Here is an 18,145-nt window from a genome sequence, read left to right as displayed (position 1 = left end):
CTATTGTATTTTTATTCGTTATATTATCTCATAATTATGCCATAGTTTTAACATCCGTATTGTACATAATTTTTAGAGGACCACTGGTTTGTTAGTATTTTTATACTATTTTAGTGCTACCCTCTTTAAATAAAGTCTTTACTTACTTACTTACTTACTTACTTACTTACTTACTTACTTACTTACGAACAACGCACGTCTTCCTTCATTCTTTCAATGCAGCTATTGCGACTTCAGTTCATTCAGTCCTACATGTATCTCACGTGATTATTTCGAAGCCGAACTAACCATATCTAGGCATAGGCTGCATGGTAGAGAGACAAACATTATGCTCATAGAGAGCATGACTGGCTATAAAAAAAAAAAAGCACTCAGTTAATCTTTTGTGATTTGCTAAGTTATTCTCCTGCGCTTTACTTTTTTGTACAGATAGAATGTACCCAGGCTCTGTGACATTTAAACAAAAATGGACAGACCTTCGAGCAATACCTGGAAGCTCCCAGTATGGCATGATGGTTAAAAACATAGAAAATTCAGTGAGTCGTTCTTTTTCGTGTTTAAAAACCTTAAATTCTAAAATTGAAAAACGTTGTCCAATACGAAATGCGTGACAAATTAAAGTGCTTGCAACAAACTACTCAAATATCATTCTTTTTCCTTGCAAAGATACGAGACGCCTTCAAGAATGATTCTAATTTTCAAGATGTCAAGGTGACACAGTTGAGGTGGGGTGTTAATTTTTCAATATTTTTTGTATCTTTGATATCTTCATTATAACTATCAGCGCTTGATACTGAAACTAAACAGTCAGCTTTTTGCTCAATATCCAGGGAGCACAAGGCCACTAAAAAGTCCACAAGACAAGGAAATCTTGCAGCAGATTTTGAGTTGTCGTTTAACAACCAATCAAGAGTCAGAAGCAGCGTTTCTAATCTCTTCAGCATGGTGCAGGATGGTGCTCTTGACGGGATACCAGTCAAGGAAGGATCTTTATTTGTTCAAGGACTGAAAAATATGACTTGGCATAAACATAAACATAGAACGCAGCAGCACATCGTTCACGGTTTGTTTTTGGTTTCTTTCGTTGTTGCTGTTACTTTTCTTGTTTATTTTATCCTAGGAAATTCCATCTCCTGGCTGCAATGGTAATTTTAGTCCACAAACCTAATAATTCAGTAAGCCTAAGAATTAAGACATTGTCGTAAACCCAAGTGATAACGTGATTACCGTCTACCGGTTAGCTCACTGGGTAGAGCACCGGACTAGCGTGCGGGAGGTCGCGGGTTCAAACGACGGCCGGACCAACACTCAGGGTCTTTAAATAATTGAGGAGAAAGTGCTGCCTTTGTAATGACATCTGCAAATGGTTAGACTTTCTAGTCTTCTCGGATAAAGACGATAAACCGTAGGCCCCGTCTCACAACTCTTCATAATTAATTCTGTGGAACGCAAAAGAACCTACACACTGACCGAAAAGAGTAAGGGACATAGTTCCCTGTGTGGTGGTCTACCTCTCATCTGATGGTTAAATGCTCGGAGATATTAGCTGCATAAGCTTCTCTGAAATCCGAGGGTAAATAAAGTAATGTATGTAATGCGTGTTAGCTCTGGTTTAACGACAGTCATTAGACCACGAGTGCGAGATCGAATGCGAGGCTTGAATTTCAAACTAGTGACGTTTCCTGACTTTCCTGACATGGGTTTAGGTAAAGGAGGTAGCTCGTAGGTGACGAGATAGACATAGACATAGACATTTTACACACAGTTTATTTTATTTGGACAACACACTTAGCTATGGTAACGGTGCGTCCCATAGACTCGTTAAGCAGACTCAACAGGACGCACCAGCTAGCTTACAGGTGCACCAAGAGAACAAAATAACAAAGTAAATTAAAACGTATGTACAATTGGTTACTACGTGAAAATGTGGAGCCCTCAAATTGGCATTAAAAACTCGTTCTCGTACTCGATCTCGAATTCGTACTCAAATCTAAAAGCTCGTAACAAAAAAATCCGACTCAAACAACCGATAGCTCTTCGACAAATACGACTATCCCAAACAGAGCATGTCCATTCTCTTTCATCTTAGCTGTGCCTGTAATTCAAAACACATGGCCATCAGGAAGTTACGGTCTCCCTAAGCCAAGATCAGGGTGTCCTCATAAACAATGGCGAGAAGGCTTCAGGTACCAAGACTCGGAAAATCTTGAAAACACAAACTTCAACTCAAACGGGAGTCACTTCTCAGGGAAGGTGAGTCCTCATGGGATACGACAAGAATTCTGCATACACATGGATACACCTAGTGAAAAAATTCCTTGGCCGCGTGGAAAATACTGCATTTATAGGAAAGGGAAAACTTGTCCAACTGGTTTACAAGAAGGTATGACATTGTTATCGCATGGGTGTTCGTTATTTTTTAAGTAGTGGATTAGGCCTCATCCAATTTTTCTTTCTTTGTTATCTGTAAACTAAGTTTGAATCATTTTTTTTTTCTGTTCCATGCTTTTAGGTTGGATTCGATGGGACGACGAGAACGCAAAAATTGACTTTCCAAATTCCCTTGGAGGAGAACTTCCAGATGGAATATACGGGGAAAATACGGTCATTTATTTTTGTTGTAGCACGTCGGGCAAAAAATCCACTTCCATTTCTTTGCCTTATGGATCTCCATTTTACTTGATTGCTTATGGCTCGCACATATGCCAACAAGTACGATATCATAAGGTAAGTGTTGTTTCTACAACTATATTCTTATAATTTGTCGCTGCAAAACCAAGGGGCTGCCCTTCCGTGACAACTAACTCTAAGATCATACCACCCTTGCGGACAAAATCGAAAAGGAACCCTCAATATAGGCGTTATCTCGCTTATATCGAACTATCTTTTAATGGAGAATGATTATGGCGAAAAAATCCTCTCCATCAGCTTTCATTTCGAACCATTTTCAGCGCAGCTGTAGCAAATTAGAACTGAAGGAACTTGATCAGATACCCGTGATTTCATTGATCAGTTCGCATTTGCTGGGAAATGAGCGAAAGGCAGTAAACTCACGTGCTACAAAGGTACCATTTGAGAGTTCAATCTTTTACAAAGATGTCATGCAGCTTTTTCACTATGAGACCCTCAGCAAAAGGAACAACTTATAAGGAACTGCAGCACGAGTAAATGCCCGTAAACTGAAATTTAGGTAAATATTTCTGATCATGTTTACTTTGTTTTGTTCAGGTGACTTCAGAATATCTGCAATTTGATGACGAAGACCAAGAAAATTCGAATGCTCGTAGTCGTATATCTCCTTACGGACCTGCAGAAGATCCATATAACAACAGAATATACTACTGCTACTACGAACCAAGTAAGATTTAAAGCCTGATTATCACTTTGATAGTTTATGCAATTGTTCACATCATGAATATCATTTACCTTGAGAAAATCTTCAGTAATTTCCTTCGGAAGAGTTTTCGGCATATTTTGATGTTGGTTTTGAAAATTGCTCGCAAGATCCCCGATGCTTAATGAAGTCAACCGTGATTTACATATTATTTCAATCAAAAAGAGATTCAAACTTTGTTGCTCTTCATAATATATATTATGACCGGTATTTTTCTAGGCGGAATAATGGCGCAAAATTAAACTTTTCGTTATTTACAGCATGTGCTTTAAATTGAGCCTCAAAGACCTAGCCAAGGGTCAAAGTACACTTGATTTTAGCCAGATTCCAAACCCGTGGACCTCATAGCAGTTTGCTCGAGTAATTTACTCTGTGGTTAAGAGAAAATAATTATAAACAATCTTTGGATGAGGTTTTTGTGATATCCAGAATAATCAAGGTAGAGGTAGGGGTTATCAGCCGAAGCCCAAGGCTTCGGCTGATAACCCTTACCTAGACCTTGATTATTCCGGATATCAAAGAAATCGAATCTAATAATTGTTTTATACATTGAACGAAAAAAAATGGAAGTCATGTTTTTGCTTCTTCATTGACGGCAAGCAACACAAAGCGCGCGAACTTGACATGATTACCCGTGACTTTGAGCGTCCTGGTCATGATAATCTGCAGAGATGACGTCACAAGCGCTGATTTCGAAAATTCACTGTACGCTTTCGGCCAATCAGAAAAGAGATAGTGAGTTCAATGTACAATAATATCAAAAATCATTGCTGTAAAGTAAAGTTTTTAAACTTGTTGCAGTTCCCTGTGATGTTGCCACTGACATCGCCTGTCCCAGCCAAGCTCCGCCCATGAAGAAAATGAATGACAAGGTAAGCTCTGTATAGTAACAGGACATTCTAGACGGCACACCGTGCAAAACCGTTATTTCCTTTGCGCGAACTAAAAGCATCATACATAGCTTGATAGGCTCGATTTCCGCCGTCCTCTCGGGTCCGGGCGTCCCTAACAGAGGTTGGTGATCGAGCCTTAGGACAGCAGATCAATGCACTATAGTAGCTATATTTCATATCTGGAGAAAGACTAGTTGCTTACTAGTGCGAGTGGGGATATCGGCGCGGAGAAATTGAAGGTTTTTTATCTTTAGGAAAGCAGTATAGTCATTCAGAATAGAAAACTGGATAACGTTTGTGTTGTATTATTTTTTCAGGTTGTGACAGAGAAAGCTACCAGAGCCTCAAAGTTTGCTACGGGGGGTGGAGTTGGAATGATTATTATGGGCTCTACATCAGTGGCGGTATTTGCAAAGAGATTTCTCACGAGAGGAAGAGCGAGTTAGAAATGGATCTGAAAAACAACGACAACAACATAACACTGTAGCAACGGTTTACTAGCTACTAACTGCGAGAGTTTAAGTACTGAAAACAGTCTTACGGATCAGAGAAACCTTCGCGTCCATGCTGCATTTGTACCTTTGGTAGGTTTTTAGGAAGTTCTATTGACTTTTGTTAAAAGAAAAGGTAATCCGGCTGCCTTCTCAGTCTGTTTCAAGGAATCGTAATGATCTTACAGACTGTACGGAAAATCAACTTTTTTTTTGCATACAGACTTTTTAAGAATACGATAGAGAGATTAGGAAGTGGATTCTATAAGTGGTCAGTATCAGAAACGGAAGTGAATATCGCAACAAGGGCCAGAAAGAAAACACGTCAATTTCCATGCAATGATAACCAGTTTAGTAATTCTGAAATCTGGAAAGGAGAAGACTACTATTTTCCTCTGCTGCACGCCAAAAGTGACGAGGTCACTTTTCCCGTGGAAAGCAAAGGAAATAGACGTGTGCACGCAAGCTACTGTAAGCGGAAAAATGGAAAGACAGCTCGGAGTGAAATAATCCGTCCATCCAGTTCAGAGTAAAATCAAAAGGGAAGTATTTTTTGTACCTTTACTCTTCAAACTCAAAAGTTACAAACACGTTCATAAATACTTGTGACTATTAATTGGTAGGCTCGTTGCTATTGTAATTTTTGTGTGTAAATACGTGATTGCACTGATAACAATAAACATCATTTTGCAATGACTTCACGTAGCCGTCCCTTTTTTGTCCTTGATCGTCCGAAAGACCCCTTTCTACAAACAATACTACTTACACAGCCTGCGAACGCAGACGCATTTGCGGCTGTCGAGTTTTCGGCGTGGACAAGCGACAGCCAGAAATGCGTCGGCGTTCGCACTTACACTGAATATCAGGGAAACGATAAATATCGATGCAAGGCTATCAGAGCCTGACCGAATGTCTAAACAGTTTCCATTTCAATCATAAAACTAATATTAAAATAAAACCATTTTCTAACCATTCGTGTCTTACATGTACAAGTTACTAGTAGTGATAAGACTAAAAGTTGCGTTCCAATTATTTTTTTTTTTAAGAAAAAAAAAAACGTGACCTGGACTCCGACTTTGTCTGGATCAGCCACTAGTATTTACAACAACATCACTTCATTTAAATGATGAGTATTAAAAACTCCGTTGGTGACAATTCAATTGAAAGTTATTGACCAGTATTTAATTTTATGAGTTCGTGTCCTTTGTTTGTTGCTTTGCAACATTTTGCCAGAAAAAAATATTGACATTAATTTCAATCCGTTTTTCTTCAGTGTAAATATTTTTGTATGCAACGTAACCCAGCAAAGGGACACGCGAAAGTGTCCATTTGTAACAATCTTAAAAAAACAATAATAATAACTTAAGTCTATCAAAAAGTTAATGAGCGCGGCTTCTTAAAAGAGTAACTGTGTTTCATTTTTGCTTATGCGCTCACGTACGCGCCTTTGGCCAATGATTTTTTTCTTGCTATCTGCGTCCAGAAGCAAATTTCTGGGAAAAACTCGTTACTGTTTGTCCTGGCTCAATTGCAATGTACCAAGAGACAGTCGCCCCAAGTGATTCCATTCCAATGATGAATCACTCAAAGGAAGGCGAGAAAACCCTGGACATCCAATTAATGGCTTTCAAAGTCAACTCGTAACCCCAGAACAGTGCAGCACTCTCGGGGGCAGCCTTCAACAACACTGGAACGAAGCCTTTATATAAAGCCAAGGCGCCCTCTTTACGCAGTAATTCTCGTAACGCATCCCTGACTCCACGTGGATATTTTCCTTCTGGAGCGGTCCAGATACGACTCGTCAACACGTCAGCCGGAAGGCCAACTAACCACCATACCATCCCTGCAATGCCCCCAGCAAAGAGCACCTCTACGGACCCTACATCATCGCGTGAAGTGCCGGCTGGTATAAGGGTCCGTACCAGGTACTCGTAAGACACAAAATAGCACCCTGTTGCCGGTGCAGTTAAGAGGTTCGCAGAAAGACCTTTATATAGCCCTTGTATACCCCTTGTTTTAAGAATGTGAAGAGCTAGTGTGAACGGACCCATATATTTTGCGTTCACACTGGAAATTTGCTGCACTTGAAGTTTACATTTTACATGGTAGAAGGGAACAAATACCGCAGCTACACATGAACCAGAAAATAAACCAGCTTTGGAAATTTCCATCGAACTCAGTTTATCAAAGTTTTGATCTTTACTTTGAAGCTTCAGTCCCACTCCGTAGCCCCAAAACAGCAAACTTGAGCATGGCACAGACATAAGCAAGTGTGGGGTCAGTCCCTTGAACAAAGCGGATCCACCTTCTTTCCTCACAGTTTGCATAATGCAATCGATTGTGCCACGGAATTTCGTCCTCTGGGAAAGAGCTTCAGCTGCCTGAAGACGAACTTTGATGGTGTCTAGTGGGTGTCCCACTATCACCGATATCAGGCCCCCTACTGTCCCCGCTATGGAGTAGCTGATTGGTGAATGGATAACTGCGTGTTTTTTAGCGCTTTTATCTTCCATATTGACAAAGTCAGGCACGTGTTGAAATGTCAAGCAGACGAAGTGGTATTGACACTGATTAATCAGAGAATGCTGTGTCTGCTGGAGATGATAATTGACTGCTGTCCTCCTGCCTGTAAGTGAAATAAAACGGAATGAAGCATTATTGATTGACAAAATTGATTTTCCACTACAAAAGAAACGTTCGTTACTCTCCAAGGGTGTGCAAAAAGTGAAAAATTCCCTAAATACACAAGTCTGAGAGATCAAGCAACCCAACATCTCTATTGATTTTGATAATTTTCCTAGAATAATAATAATAATAATAATAATAATAATAACAACAATAACGATAACGATAACGATAACGATAACGATAACGATAACAGTAACAGTAACAGCAACAGTAATAGTAATAAATAATGGTGTCTTTTGTTTTCGGAAATTGTTATTATCTTTACTATAGCTTAACGCAAACATTTAGCAGTTTTGCAATGCTTCCATGTATAATAATAATGGAACATATAACCCAGAAGAATTCGTACAAAATGGTACCATTAAAGACAGATACTCTTACTGCCGAAGGTAATTTTCTGAGGTTGTAACCAACACCTGTGGAAAATCACTCTTCTAAATTACAATCATATAATGTCTTGTATTCCTTGAATTGTTTCACAGCCAAACAGTGAAATTCCATACTTTCAACTGTACAGGTTAGTTTTACAACTGTACCTGTTAGAATCTGACCTTTGCTGTGGACAGTTTTTCTGTGCATCACTAACACAACAGATTAAACAAAGCTAAATTATTTTGTTTTTACAGCTGTATTCTGTAAAATGTTTGGAAATATTTAATATAGATTAAGTTTTTATTCATGTGTTCTTTCATTTGTTCTAATCACATTTTCCTTTATCCATTTGTTCAAATCACAGTTTCCTTGCCATTGCATTTCAACCTTTTAACTCATCACAACTCTTAGAATTGGTGGCCCCTTTGAAATTATAATAATTACAATTTCAAATTTGCTAATAGCTACAAACAGTAAAACCCTAAGCTCTAACAGTTAAATAAATAAATAGAATAAATAAATCACTTTATTTAAGTGCCAAGGTGTCTAACTGTGTGAACACTGCAACAGGCAAGCAAATATTGTAAATTGAACAGAAACTTGATAAAAATCTCACTGGAAAGACTGGGTGACCAGTTGGCTATTTAGAGAGCATGGAGGAGTTGAATCTGGGACCCCAGAACACAAATTCTGCCAGTGGCAGGGAGGAAAACTTTAACTTGGGACCTCCAAATCAATAATCCAGCACCCTTGACCACTAGGCCATGCTGCCTACCTTACATTTTTTAGCCAATAAAGCAATGATATTCAGGGGCATAAAAAAGCTATGTCTGAGGTAATGTCCACGAGAAAATTATGACTGAGGGAATGTCCATGGTTAAATTCTCATCCTAGGTATTTAGGGTGGTTTTGATGACTGTAAACAAAAACAACAACAAATTGACTGTACCAAGTGCGTTGGTTTGCCTCTTACTAGCTAGGGCCCTGATATTTCTGCAAATGACCAAACATTGTAATGCACAAAGCAGAGTATTGATACAGTGTAAGCACTCTACATCTTGCAGTTTCAGTCATGATATTCAAATCTACAAAGAAGGGGGTGGGCCTGTAGGTCCCAGCCCTCCGGTCTCTGTTATTGAAGAACTATTTAAATGCCACAGTGATTTCCTTTTCAAGAATCTGGAAAGTAAATCAACTATAACTTCATTCTCTGTGCCCTAGCCTGTCTCACAAATGAACTCAAACCCTGATGGAGGCCTGGGTCTGAGCAGGCATCTGGTCACTGCTTCTCAGACATACTTTATCAATGGCCAAGTTCATCTGCAATGCAGGAAAACTTTAAACATGATGTTCTTTTCAATAACTACATTCCTCTGCCAATGCTATGCAAGTATGAAGAAAACATCAAGGGAAAATTTAGTAGAGTGCAAAGCAATTAAACAACTGAAAACGAGCAGTCATGATGTTTGGAATAATTTTTCAAAGGACCATATTATGTTAACATATTTTGCATTGAAGAGTGCATGTCTCCAAACATGCCAGTGACTACCTTCAGTTTACCTTCAAATGTGCATCATAGTTTTGTTGCAATGCTTGTACCATTGGGAATTGCCTCACTGGCTCCTTGATCTGTCTCCTTGATGACTCAAGGGGTTTCAAAATTCAAGGGATTCTGAAGGGAAGGGGATACTTCCATGTGTAAGCTACATGCTAAATATGTGCTGCAGAATAGCTTTTCACATGGTTTTCCAGGTTTTGGACCCTCTCCTATGGGTTCCAGTGTGATCCTCACATAGGGTTTCTTAACGAAATTTTAAATGGCCACCCAGTTTAGTAAAAGAAAGATACATGTATGGTATATAAAAACTGAACTTCAAGGGGATTCCGGATTTTTCAAACTATCTAGGGAAACAGACATTTGTTTGAAAAATCAGGTGTTAAAATCAAGGGTAAATTTCAATAATTATTGCTTTTATCATTCCATCCTGATCGCCAAATTTGTTTCATTTTTAAATCACTCTCTTACAGCTCAAGGGAGTGATCTGCCATTTTTCACTCAAGAGAACTGTTACAATTACACATCATTGAGCGGAATACTGAGGATTATTGCCCTTTCATAATTCAATCACCTTAATTTGCATATCACTGCTTTGAAAACACACGCAGGAATTCCATATTTAACAGTCAGAATTAAAGCAAAGTGTTTACTTGAAATTTCGATGTGGCAGCACTTTACATTCAATTAATTGAACTGCTATTGCTGAATTCCATTTCGCAATTCTTCACATGCAAGGACTGAAATGAACAACTGATAGAATCGTACATGTACTACTGCTAATACTCTTAAACAATTAATGGAAACACAATGTTAATTCTCTAGTTGGCTGGAACACCAGAGCGCTAACAGTTCTAATTAAAACGTTGACTGATCGACTTAATTACTTCAAGATAACTGAAGCTTAATTCTGATAGCGCCAGCGCACAGCCAACGTCTTTTCAGGTCAAATGGAGAGGGACAAGAAGTTTGCTCGCTATATTGGAGTAGCCTAAAAATAATGTGCAATAGTGTACAGACGTCTACATCGAACACACCGGCACCCAAATTACGTATGATTTCATTTGCACCTACATGAACCCTTTCGGAAGTCCTACAATTTGCTTTATATAAACTTGGTTCAATAAAGAAGCTTACCCTTGCATGTATTCCGCAGTACAGTACCTCTTAGCCTTATTATTTCTCTTGTAATTGCATCAGACAGTCATTGCGCAAGAACAAATTTGCCCGCCATTTTGTTCGAAACGACCGAGGAAACCTGGGGAGGAGTTTATTTAACTTGTACCCAGACTTCACACGTTCGGCTAACCTGGTACAATCTAACCAGGGAAACCTCAATGAAAAACGCAATTGTTACCTTAAGCACCACCATTTGAGATAAGACAGGTGAGGTTGAAAGTGCACTTGCTAATTACTATACCTGTTTGAGCAAGAGGCATTTTGCATGATTTCAAAAACAAACAAAAATAAATAGATAAAGACAATAGCAGCGAAACCCTACAGCAAGAATACATGTATTTCTGCCGCATTAGTAGTTAGGAAACTGTCCTATTAAACTCCGCGAAAAGAAAATTTCATTTTTGACCCCATTTTCTACATCTCCTCGGTAGAAGAAGGTAGAACAAGGTAGCAAGACATATACTTATAGCATATAAGTTCCTCTGTTCTTACGAATTGGAAGGACGGGTTTTTAACCTAAACGCAAAAATCTATTGGTCTTTCTTCATCCAGTCTTAGCGCGAAAAGAAAAGTGATTTAAATGCTGCTTCAGGAACAATCCCCTCTTTTGAATACAGCAGTTTTTAATCCATCCCCGGCAGTAGCCCTTTTTGGTGTCCAAAACATTAAACGCAGATCCAATTCGCGTTTCTCCTTTCAATGGCACAAATAGCAAACTCTTTGTTAAGGTGACACGGTCAAAGGCAGGTTGGTGTTCGTGCTTGCTGTAGGAATATAACCATCACAATATTTTAACGTCAGTGAGGCCATCAAGCTCTTTATCACAGGGACCTCCCCGTAGACCGGAAAAGGCCCTTCACTCGTGCTCCCCTCGCAGACCCTTGTAAGTTGGACCTTGAGCTGGTTCGCAGGCATTTTTGCGTTGAAAATGCACTGAGTGAAATGGAAAAAGGCATTGTAACATTCAATTTGCTGAAATATTGTATACCCAGAGATAGGAATACTGTTCATGGGAAGGTGAAGATTGGTAAGTTCGGGAAATCCGCCACTTTTCACCCTAGTGACCTGTCTTTCGACATTCTTCCCTTTAACGTTACTCGGTACTAAAGTGGATCTATCGCTGTGAAGTGTTCCGGCATCTGGCAACTTTTTTGCAACTGTTGAATCAGTACCGCTTCTACGTATAGCGTTATTAGTTCCATGCAAAATAGTAGCCTTTCCGCTTCCACTACTTTCTTGTGCACCTCCTTCCGTGACCTTTGGCCCCTTAAGCTCGTTGTTCTCTTTGTCATCTTGTTTTACCATTCTCACGACCACTACACGTGGCTCTTCGTCATCTCCACTAGAGCTAAATGTAAAAAGACGACGATTTTTATTCGATATACACGATATAAATCTTGTTATAACTTGAAGATATTTTCCTGCTATAAGGTTTTAAAGTAAAAAAGATTGACGAGTGTCTAAATACAAAGCACCATTTGGCGCTAATTTATGCTCAGATAGAATCAGGCTAATAATACAGTTACTAGAAATGCGTCGTCGACAAGTACTCTCTAGATCGCGCGCGCGCAGTTAACTGAACAAATTGGCAACCATGATTAGAGCAGTTTTCAACTGAGTGTCGTAAAACCAAAACCAAAGCAATCACTCTGGCCAATCACGAAGGACACAGACAATCCAGTGGACCAATCAAAGCTCGAAGAAATTAAATGTAGCTGACGAAAAGCGCGGGAAAACGAGTGCGAGTGAGTTACAATTGGTTTTGATTTTACTTCTGATTGGATGAAAAAGTGGCTCGAGCTTTTTAAGCCAATCGTGTAGCGTAATTGATGCAAAACCAATTACCTTTCGACACTCAAATGAGAACCGCTCTATGACGCGTACGCCAGAAAACAGCTACTTTGATCTTGGTTTTGATCTTACTTCGATTTGAGATTGGCTGAGTAGTCTAATTGGTGAGTAATTGGTTTGGTTTGGTTTAAAGAAACCCTGAATTGAAAACTGCTCGAATAAGGGGTCAGACGTCGCTAGTATGTAAAAATTATTCACATAGTGGAGGAGTTATGAACTGTATATTTTTTCGTTAGAAACAGAAGGCAGTATGGTCTAAGGGAACGATTCTCTCCCAGCAATAATGTTTAGAAACCTATTTATAGTTCTTTATAGAAAATTACTATTTTATGAAGGACACCTTATTATGTCGCGTCTTACTACAGATTTGGAAACAGATCGTGGCTTTTACGCCTGCTAATTGTTTTGCCGTAGAATGTGAATGTTGCCACAAGGCAAGAGGCCACGATGTTTAACGTAAACATCCTTACCTTGAATCAGAGAAACACCTTCTGTAGATTCCCACAACTGCTATCAGAGCAATTACGGCAACTACGATAACGAATAGTGTTTGCCAATTCCTCTTTAGCCATTTGTAAACGGAATTTGCCTTTTTCGCCTTGTCCTTTAATATGTTGAGCTCATCACCTTAAAAAAAAAAGGATATAGTAGAAAGCAATTACTGCCTTAAATTACCTGCGATTTTTCACTTATAGTATGAATTTTGATCAATACTCAGGGATCTCCACACCCCTATTGGACAGCAATCATGGTCAAACCGAATGATTGGCTCTTTTAAAAAGAGTTTATCTTCTTCCCAGAGTTTTCGCAATACGGTCAAACCTACCGTAAGCGAGAGAGAAGAAAAAGTCCTATACTTCCCATTGGGAAATTTCCGTCTCTTGTACTAGCCAGAAATGCGATAATGTTACAACACCTTATTATCCAATAGGCCTTTTGCACGATCCGGTCACATGGTACGGAATTAATTACGCTGGAACGCAAGTTACACCGTGGGATTTCCAAACCAAGGAACTCGCACCAGTCTAGCCCGAATTTCCTTTGTTTTGAAAGTCCCACTGTGTAACTTGCGTCCCAGCATAATTAATTCTGCACCATGTGACCGGATAGTGCAAAGGGCCTATTTCCGCTCTAGTTATTAGGTGGAATACCAGTAAACTAACTTTCAAGCTAAGCGTATATCCACGTTAAATAAAGCATTCATTCATTCATTCATTCATTCATTCATTAACTCTCAAATTTCAAACTTTTAGCTCTAATAGTGGTCGCGGTCGCTTACGAGAGGTGGTCGCAGCCGGAGGTTCGACTGTAGTTTCCTAATCAACAGAAAACGTCATTATAGGAGCCTAAGGCCGTTGTAGTGAGATCCAGCCCTACATTTGCATCCTATACACAAGGTAGGCAGTTTAAGTCTTTATCAGGCCATTGGTCCATAAAGGCGGAGCTTACGCTACTAGCGCGCTACCCATTAGGCCACCGCGACTCCTCCTATACTGATAAAGGTTCAGTTATAGAGATCTGGAACTATTGTAAACGGAAGTGCAACTCAGTGCCTACTTATCGTCGTCTTCTTGGCTGTGTATGAACTCTGCGTATATACAAGAAGGAACTTACCAACTCCTCTTCTAAATTGTCGTTTTGATAGCATGGTTAGGGGTTCAGTTTTTTCTCTGTTTTCGCGTTCATTTTCCTGATGATCCCAACGTTTAGAATTGCTTGCTATCCCTAAAAGAACAAGGACTGCCCCGTAAGAATCCTCCTGGTTACAGTCATCCCTTGACAGAAAATAACTGACTGAGAAATAGCCAGTGAAAACTTCAAACCTTCATTCCGTAACTCATCGGTCATAAAACTAAAAGAAATCGTCGATCCCAAGATCAACACAACAACCACCGGCACTGCAACACAGGTGGTTCTTCTGCAAGTCATCTCGACATGAAAAGGACATTTGGGGCTTAAAATATTCCGATGGTTAACAAAAAAGCCATAGAATAGTTAAGAAGAACGAGAATGGAATTCGAAGCGCGCGAACGAACCATGTCAGTGTCAGCATTTGTTTCCGCGTATTGATAATTCAATTAAGATAGATGACGTGGATAATTGGGAGTTGAGGATCAATTATGTAAACGCCTCACTCGGCGTTAAGTAACGTAATTTGTTCTTTGTGTTAAAACTGAAGACACAACAACGTTCAATTTCGACACCCGAGTGCAATGGAAGAGAATCTCTGCGAGCTGACCCACGGTTCAAATCTGTTTATTCAAAGTGGAAATTGGCTTAAATTGTTCCATGTAATTTTAAATTTTTTGAACAAGTTAAGAAAACTGATCGAGTCAATGAAAAACGGACTTTTGAATCTTTGGCGTATCGCTCTAAGATATCCCTTCATTATCCCTGGGAATTTTGGCAGCTAGCCCATCCCAACAATGTATAAGACAAGTGAAAAGAAGAAACTGTTTATTTAGCATCATTCAGCCGCATGACATCTAATACCTCTAATCGCGCGCTACCATGGCAACTACTGTATGACAAATCGTCAAAATGACATGCTTATAAAATGGCTATTCAAACTGAGTTACATTCATCAGACACTAGCTCCTCTAAAATCATCATATCTGTGTTGATATCGGGAAACGATGTTTGCGATTGCCCTCTACGAAACATGCCTTAGTTCTCTACAGAAATGGTAACGAAAGCTCTTTTACTATCAGCCACTCATTTTGGAGTTTGCATTGTTAATGATTCACAGTTCAGGGGCATCACAGGATCAGAAATGGAAAAAAAAAAAAAAAAATGAATAAATAAAAGATGGCACTCGCGCTTACATCAGTAAAACATCTTGCAGCTATTTAATCCACAGGTTGAGAGAATAACTACTGGGAGTGCTACAACTATCTCCAAAGTCTCCATCACAGTCTCCTGTGCCGAAACGAGCGTTACCGGCTTCTGTGACGCCAATCCCATGATCTGCCCTATTGCATCCGTCACCTCCTCCACCAATCATCATCACGGATCCGTCGCCAGAGCTCCAGTCGCACCAGAATGACAGGTAACGACTACTTTTAAGATTGCTGCTGCAGTGCGCGTTGCCGAAGCCCACTGTAGATTTATAGCTTCCCCCGTAGTACAAGTAACAGGATTCACGACATGCGTTGCTGTTCCATGTCGTGCCGTGCCTGAAGTTGCCGTAACTTGTTATAAAGCTTCTGAAGGTTTTCCCGCCAGTGCAGCTGCTGGTGTATAACAAGGCTGTGTTAGAGCTGTCATCACTGCGGGTTATTTTGATGTAGTTGCCAGTGACAAGCCAGAATGCCGGTGATATCATGTCGTAGTTATTTGATGGACTGGTAACGCTGCCGTATGAAGATGTGCGGTCATACCACCAACTGCCGCTAGACTGCATCCAGTTTGTACTGTCAGCATTTGAGAAACGTGAGATGAGAGTCCAACCACCACCGTTAGAGGACATGTCACAATACACCTAAGAAGACCAAAAAATGTTGATTATTAATGAAACCATGATGATCGTCTTGTTATAGTATTTATTGAGAAAACAGCTTTACTTTTTGTCTCGTTATAATGTTAGTTAAAAAAATCGCCTCCAGAATTGGATTCACGAAACGAATTAAACCATTTGTTCCACGATCTACACTTCTCAGCAAATACAATGCTTTTGTTCAATCTCACTTTGACTACTGCAATTTAATGAGGGGTAACTGCGTTAAAATGGAAATAGAATGGCCATGATCGTTTCAAGGCTACTTCAGAAGTTTATAAATAGCATTTTCTTTGAACATTTCAAAATGTATCAAAATTTCGGTAGTCGGTAGCCATATGTTTCTTCAAGTTCTTAATTTTATCAATACGTGTTCATTTGCCGAACCCTGACAGTCAGTACAAGTCACTGACATATGTCACACTGAGGGGATCAGTCTTAATGATAACTGTCCCCTTAGAAGATACTACTTTGAATCCTATTCCCTCTTTTGCGGTATCGAGACGTACGCACGCCAGTTTGTCTGAAAAAATGAGTTCTAAATAAAAGAAAGTGGTCAAAACCTGAACTTCTGAGTAATTTAATTTGCGATTATGGTCATTTGCCAACCAAATGCAAATGACCATATTTTAAATGAAACCTGTCTCGTCCTGGATAGGAGGAGAAAACTTTTTACAAAGTTTCCGCACAAAATTTTCCTCGTCATTTTACGTGATATCATTGGCTTAGAAATTTTCCTATTGTCTTTCAGCCAGTCATAATCCAGAATTACTGACGATGTGTAATTTCCACTGGTGTTACACTTGAACTGCACTGCTCTCAGCCAATCAGAATCGAGTGGTTTTTTCATGTATAATTTATTATTAAACACATAACTTGTTGTTCTATGCTCTGAAAGACTTTCAGATATAAGTTTTTTTTCTTCCTTTATATTTTGTATTAGTCCTTTCTTACTCTCCAGGTATATTTTGCATTACGATATAGAGGCGGATATCCTTCTTAGCTTCAATTTTTCCCAGCGTACGTAGATTTTTCTTATGAATTCCCAGCTATCCAACCCTTCCACCCCTTTGGCCTTTCTCCTACCGACCCCTTCCCCAGCGCTTATTAAAGCTTCACGCTCCCCGTCCTCTTCCACCCGCTCAAATGATATGGGTAAGACTGGTAAGTAATATGGATTGCGCGTTCACTACCTCCCTCCCCTTCTCCGAAAATGTTCGGAAAAACCTGAACCGGATAGGTTTTTTTACTGACCGTACCAAAACCCTGAAAAATGCATTCCGGCAGGACTGGAGAAAAACAAATACCGTGGTTCAAGGTCAAAAATTCCGAAATACCACCTGGGAAATTGTTTAACATTTGTATAACTAAGCATGTTTAGTCGGCTAACCTGGAAGCCTACCTAAAATGAATTACCATTGACGTTCAAAGAGTATGATCCACTCGGGGTGTACCCGGCGTCCAGAAGATTTTTACATGATATTCTGGAGACACCTGAATGGCAAAATGACAGCATCAGTGCTGGCGTGTGCCTTGTATTGATGTTGGCACCAATCTAATCCTGGAGAAAAATCTCCGGTAGAAATTTGGAGAGATGTTATAGTAAAACCTTTGTTATTTTTGATCCAGAATCGTTTAAACTTAAATTTTCAAGTAACCTTACCAATGCTCTATTAAACTTGAAGACTTCTTTTGCAACATTCTGGGTAACTTCCCAATGATGAAATCACGCGAAGTGATCCTACCTTCACAACGCTTCCCAATGAATGCGCTTGAACAAACACAGGTAAAATTGTAGAGTCCGTCCACGCGCCCAGTTTCCACCGTTCAGACATGGACTGGACTTACATTCATATGTTTCTGTGACAAAAAAAGGAGAGCTTGCCTTTTCTTTGTTTTCGGCGCGAGAACTGTGATCTGTAAAATAATTTAGTAACAGAGCAATTACACGCTTTGAAGATAACACAGAGTAGGGACTGGGTACGAAAACTACTGTAAACTGTTTTAACCCCCAGCATCTGCTATTTTCGATTTCCTTAGCAGTGAAGACGGCGAAACCAAAGACAACGCCTCGTAAAAAATGAATTTATATTCCGCCTTCGAATGTCGCAACTATGTAGATCTGCTCAGAACGCCTATCGGTCTAAAATCTTGTTCAGCCTAAATATGTAATGACAGCACTAAATTCCAAAGGAAGATCCGAAAAAAAAAAAAAAAAAAAAGTTA

The 18,145-nt window shown here is 39.6% G+C and overlaps 2 protein-coding genes and 2 pseudogenes across 4 annotated transcripts in view; 1 reads left to right on the top strand and 3 right to left on the bottom strand.

Annotated features, from left to right (window-relative positions):
* The first annotated feature begins 434 nt into the window (after positions 1–434).
* On the top strand, positions 435–5,774 carry LOC145472663 (uncharacterized). Its single transcript, XM_081454977.1, has 9 exons — positions 435–536; positions 667–725; positions 831–1,063; positions 1,623–1,722; positions 2,034–2,383; positions 2,513–2,727; positions 3,229–3,358; positions 4,196–4,266; positions 4,605–5,774. The coding sequence occupies exons 1-9, from the start codon at positions 435–437 to the stop codon at positions 4,731–4,733; spliced, it is 1,389 nt and encodes a 462-aa protein (XP_081311103.1). The 3' UTR covers positions 4,734–5,774.
* A 120-nt stretch (positions 5,775–5,894) lies between these two features.
* On the bottom strand, positions 5,895–10,616 carry LOC145479132 (mitochondrial carnitine/acylcarnitine carrier protein pseudogene; annotated as a pseudogene). Its single transcript, XR_014048393.1, has 2 exons — positions 10,531–10,616; positions 5,895–7,404 (listed from the first exon to the last, which is right to left on the bottom strand). The product of XR_014048393.1 is annotated as a mitochondrial carnitine/acylcarnitine carrier protein pseudogene (transcript).
* Positions 10,617–11,295: 679 nt separating this feature from the next.
* On the bottom strand, positions 11,296–14,897 carry LOC145479133 (uncharacterized). The gene is made up of 3 exons (XM_081457391.1): positions 14,038–14,897; positions 12,894–13,050; positions 11,296–11,920 (listed from the first exon to the last, which is right to left on the bottom strand). The coding sequence occupies exons 1-3, from the start codon at positions 14,069–14,071 to the stop codon at positions 11,296–11,298; spliced, it is 816 nt and encodes a 271-aa protein (XP_081313517.1). The 5' UTR covers positions 14,072–14,897.
* A 6-nt stretch (positions 14,898–14,903) lies between these two features.
* LOC145479119 (uncharacterized) overlaps positions 14,904–18,145 on the bottom strand; it is a 45,514-nt pseudogene continuing 42,272 nt past the window's right edge. The window contains exon 19 of the transcript XR_014048390.1: positions 14,904–15,904. The product of XR_014048390.1 is annotated as an uncharacterized LOC145479119 (transcript). The remainder of the gene's footprint in view (positions 15,905–18,145) is intronic.

The sequence above is a fragment of the Orbicella franksi genome, chromosome 2 (assembly GCF_964199315.1).
Source record: "Orbicella franksi chromosome 2, jaOrbFran1.1, whole genome shotgun sequence".
Classification (NCBI taxonomy): domain Eukaryota; kingdom Metazoa; phylum Cnidaria; class Anthozoa; order Scleractinia; family Merulinidae; genus Orbicella; species Orbicella franksi.
This window is presented reverse-complemented; position numbering and strand designations above follow the sequence as displayed.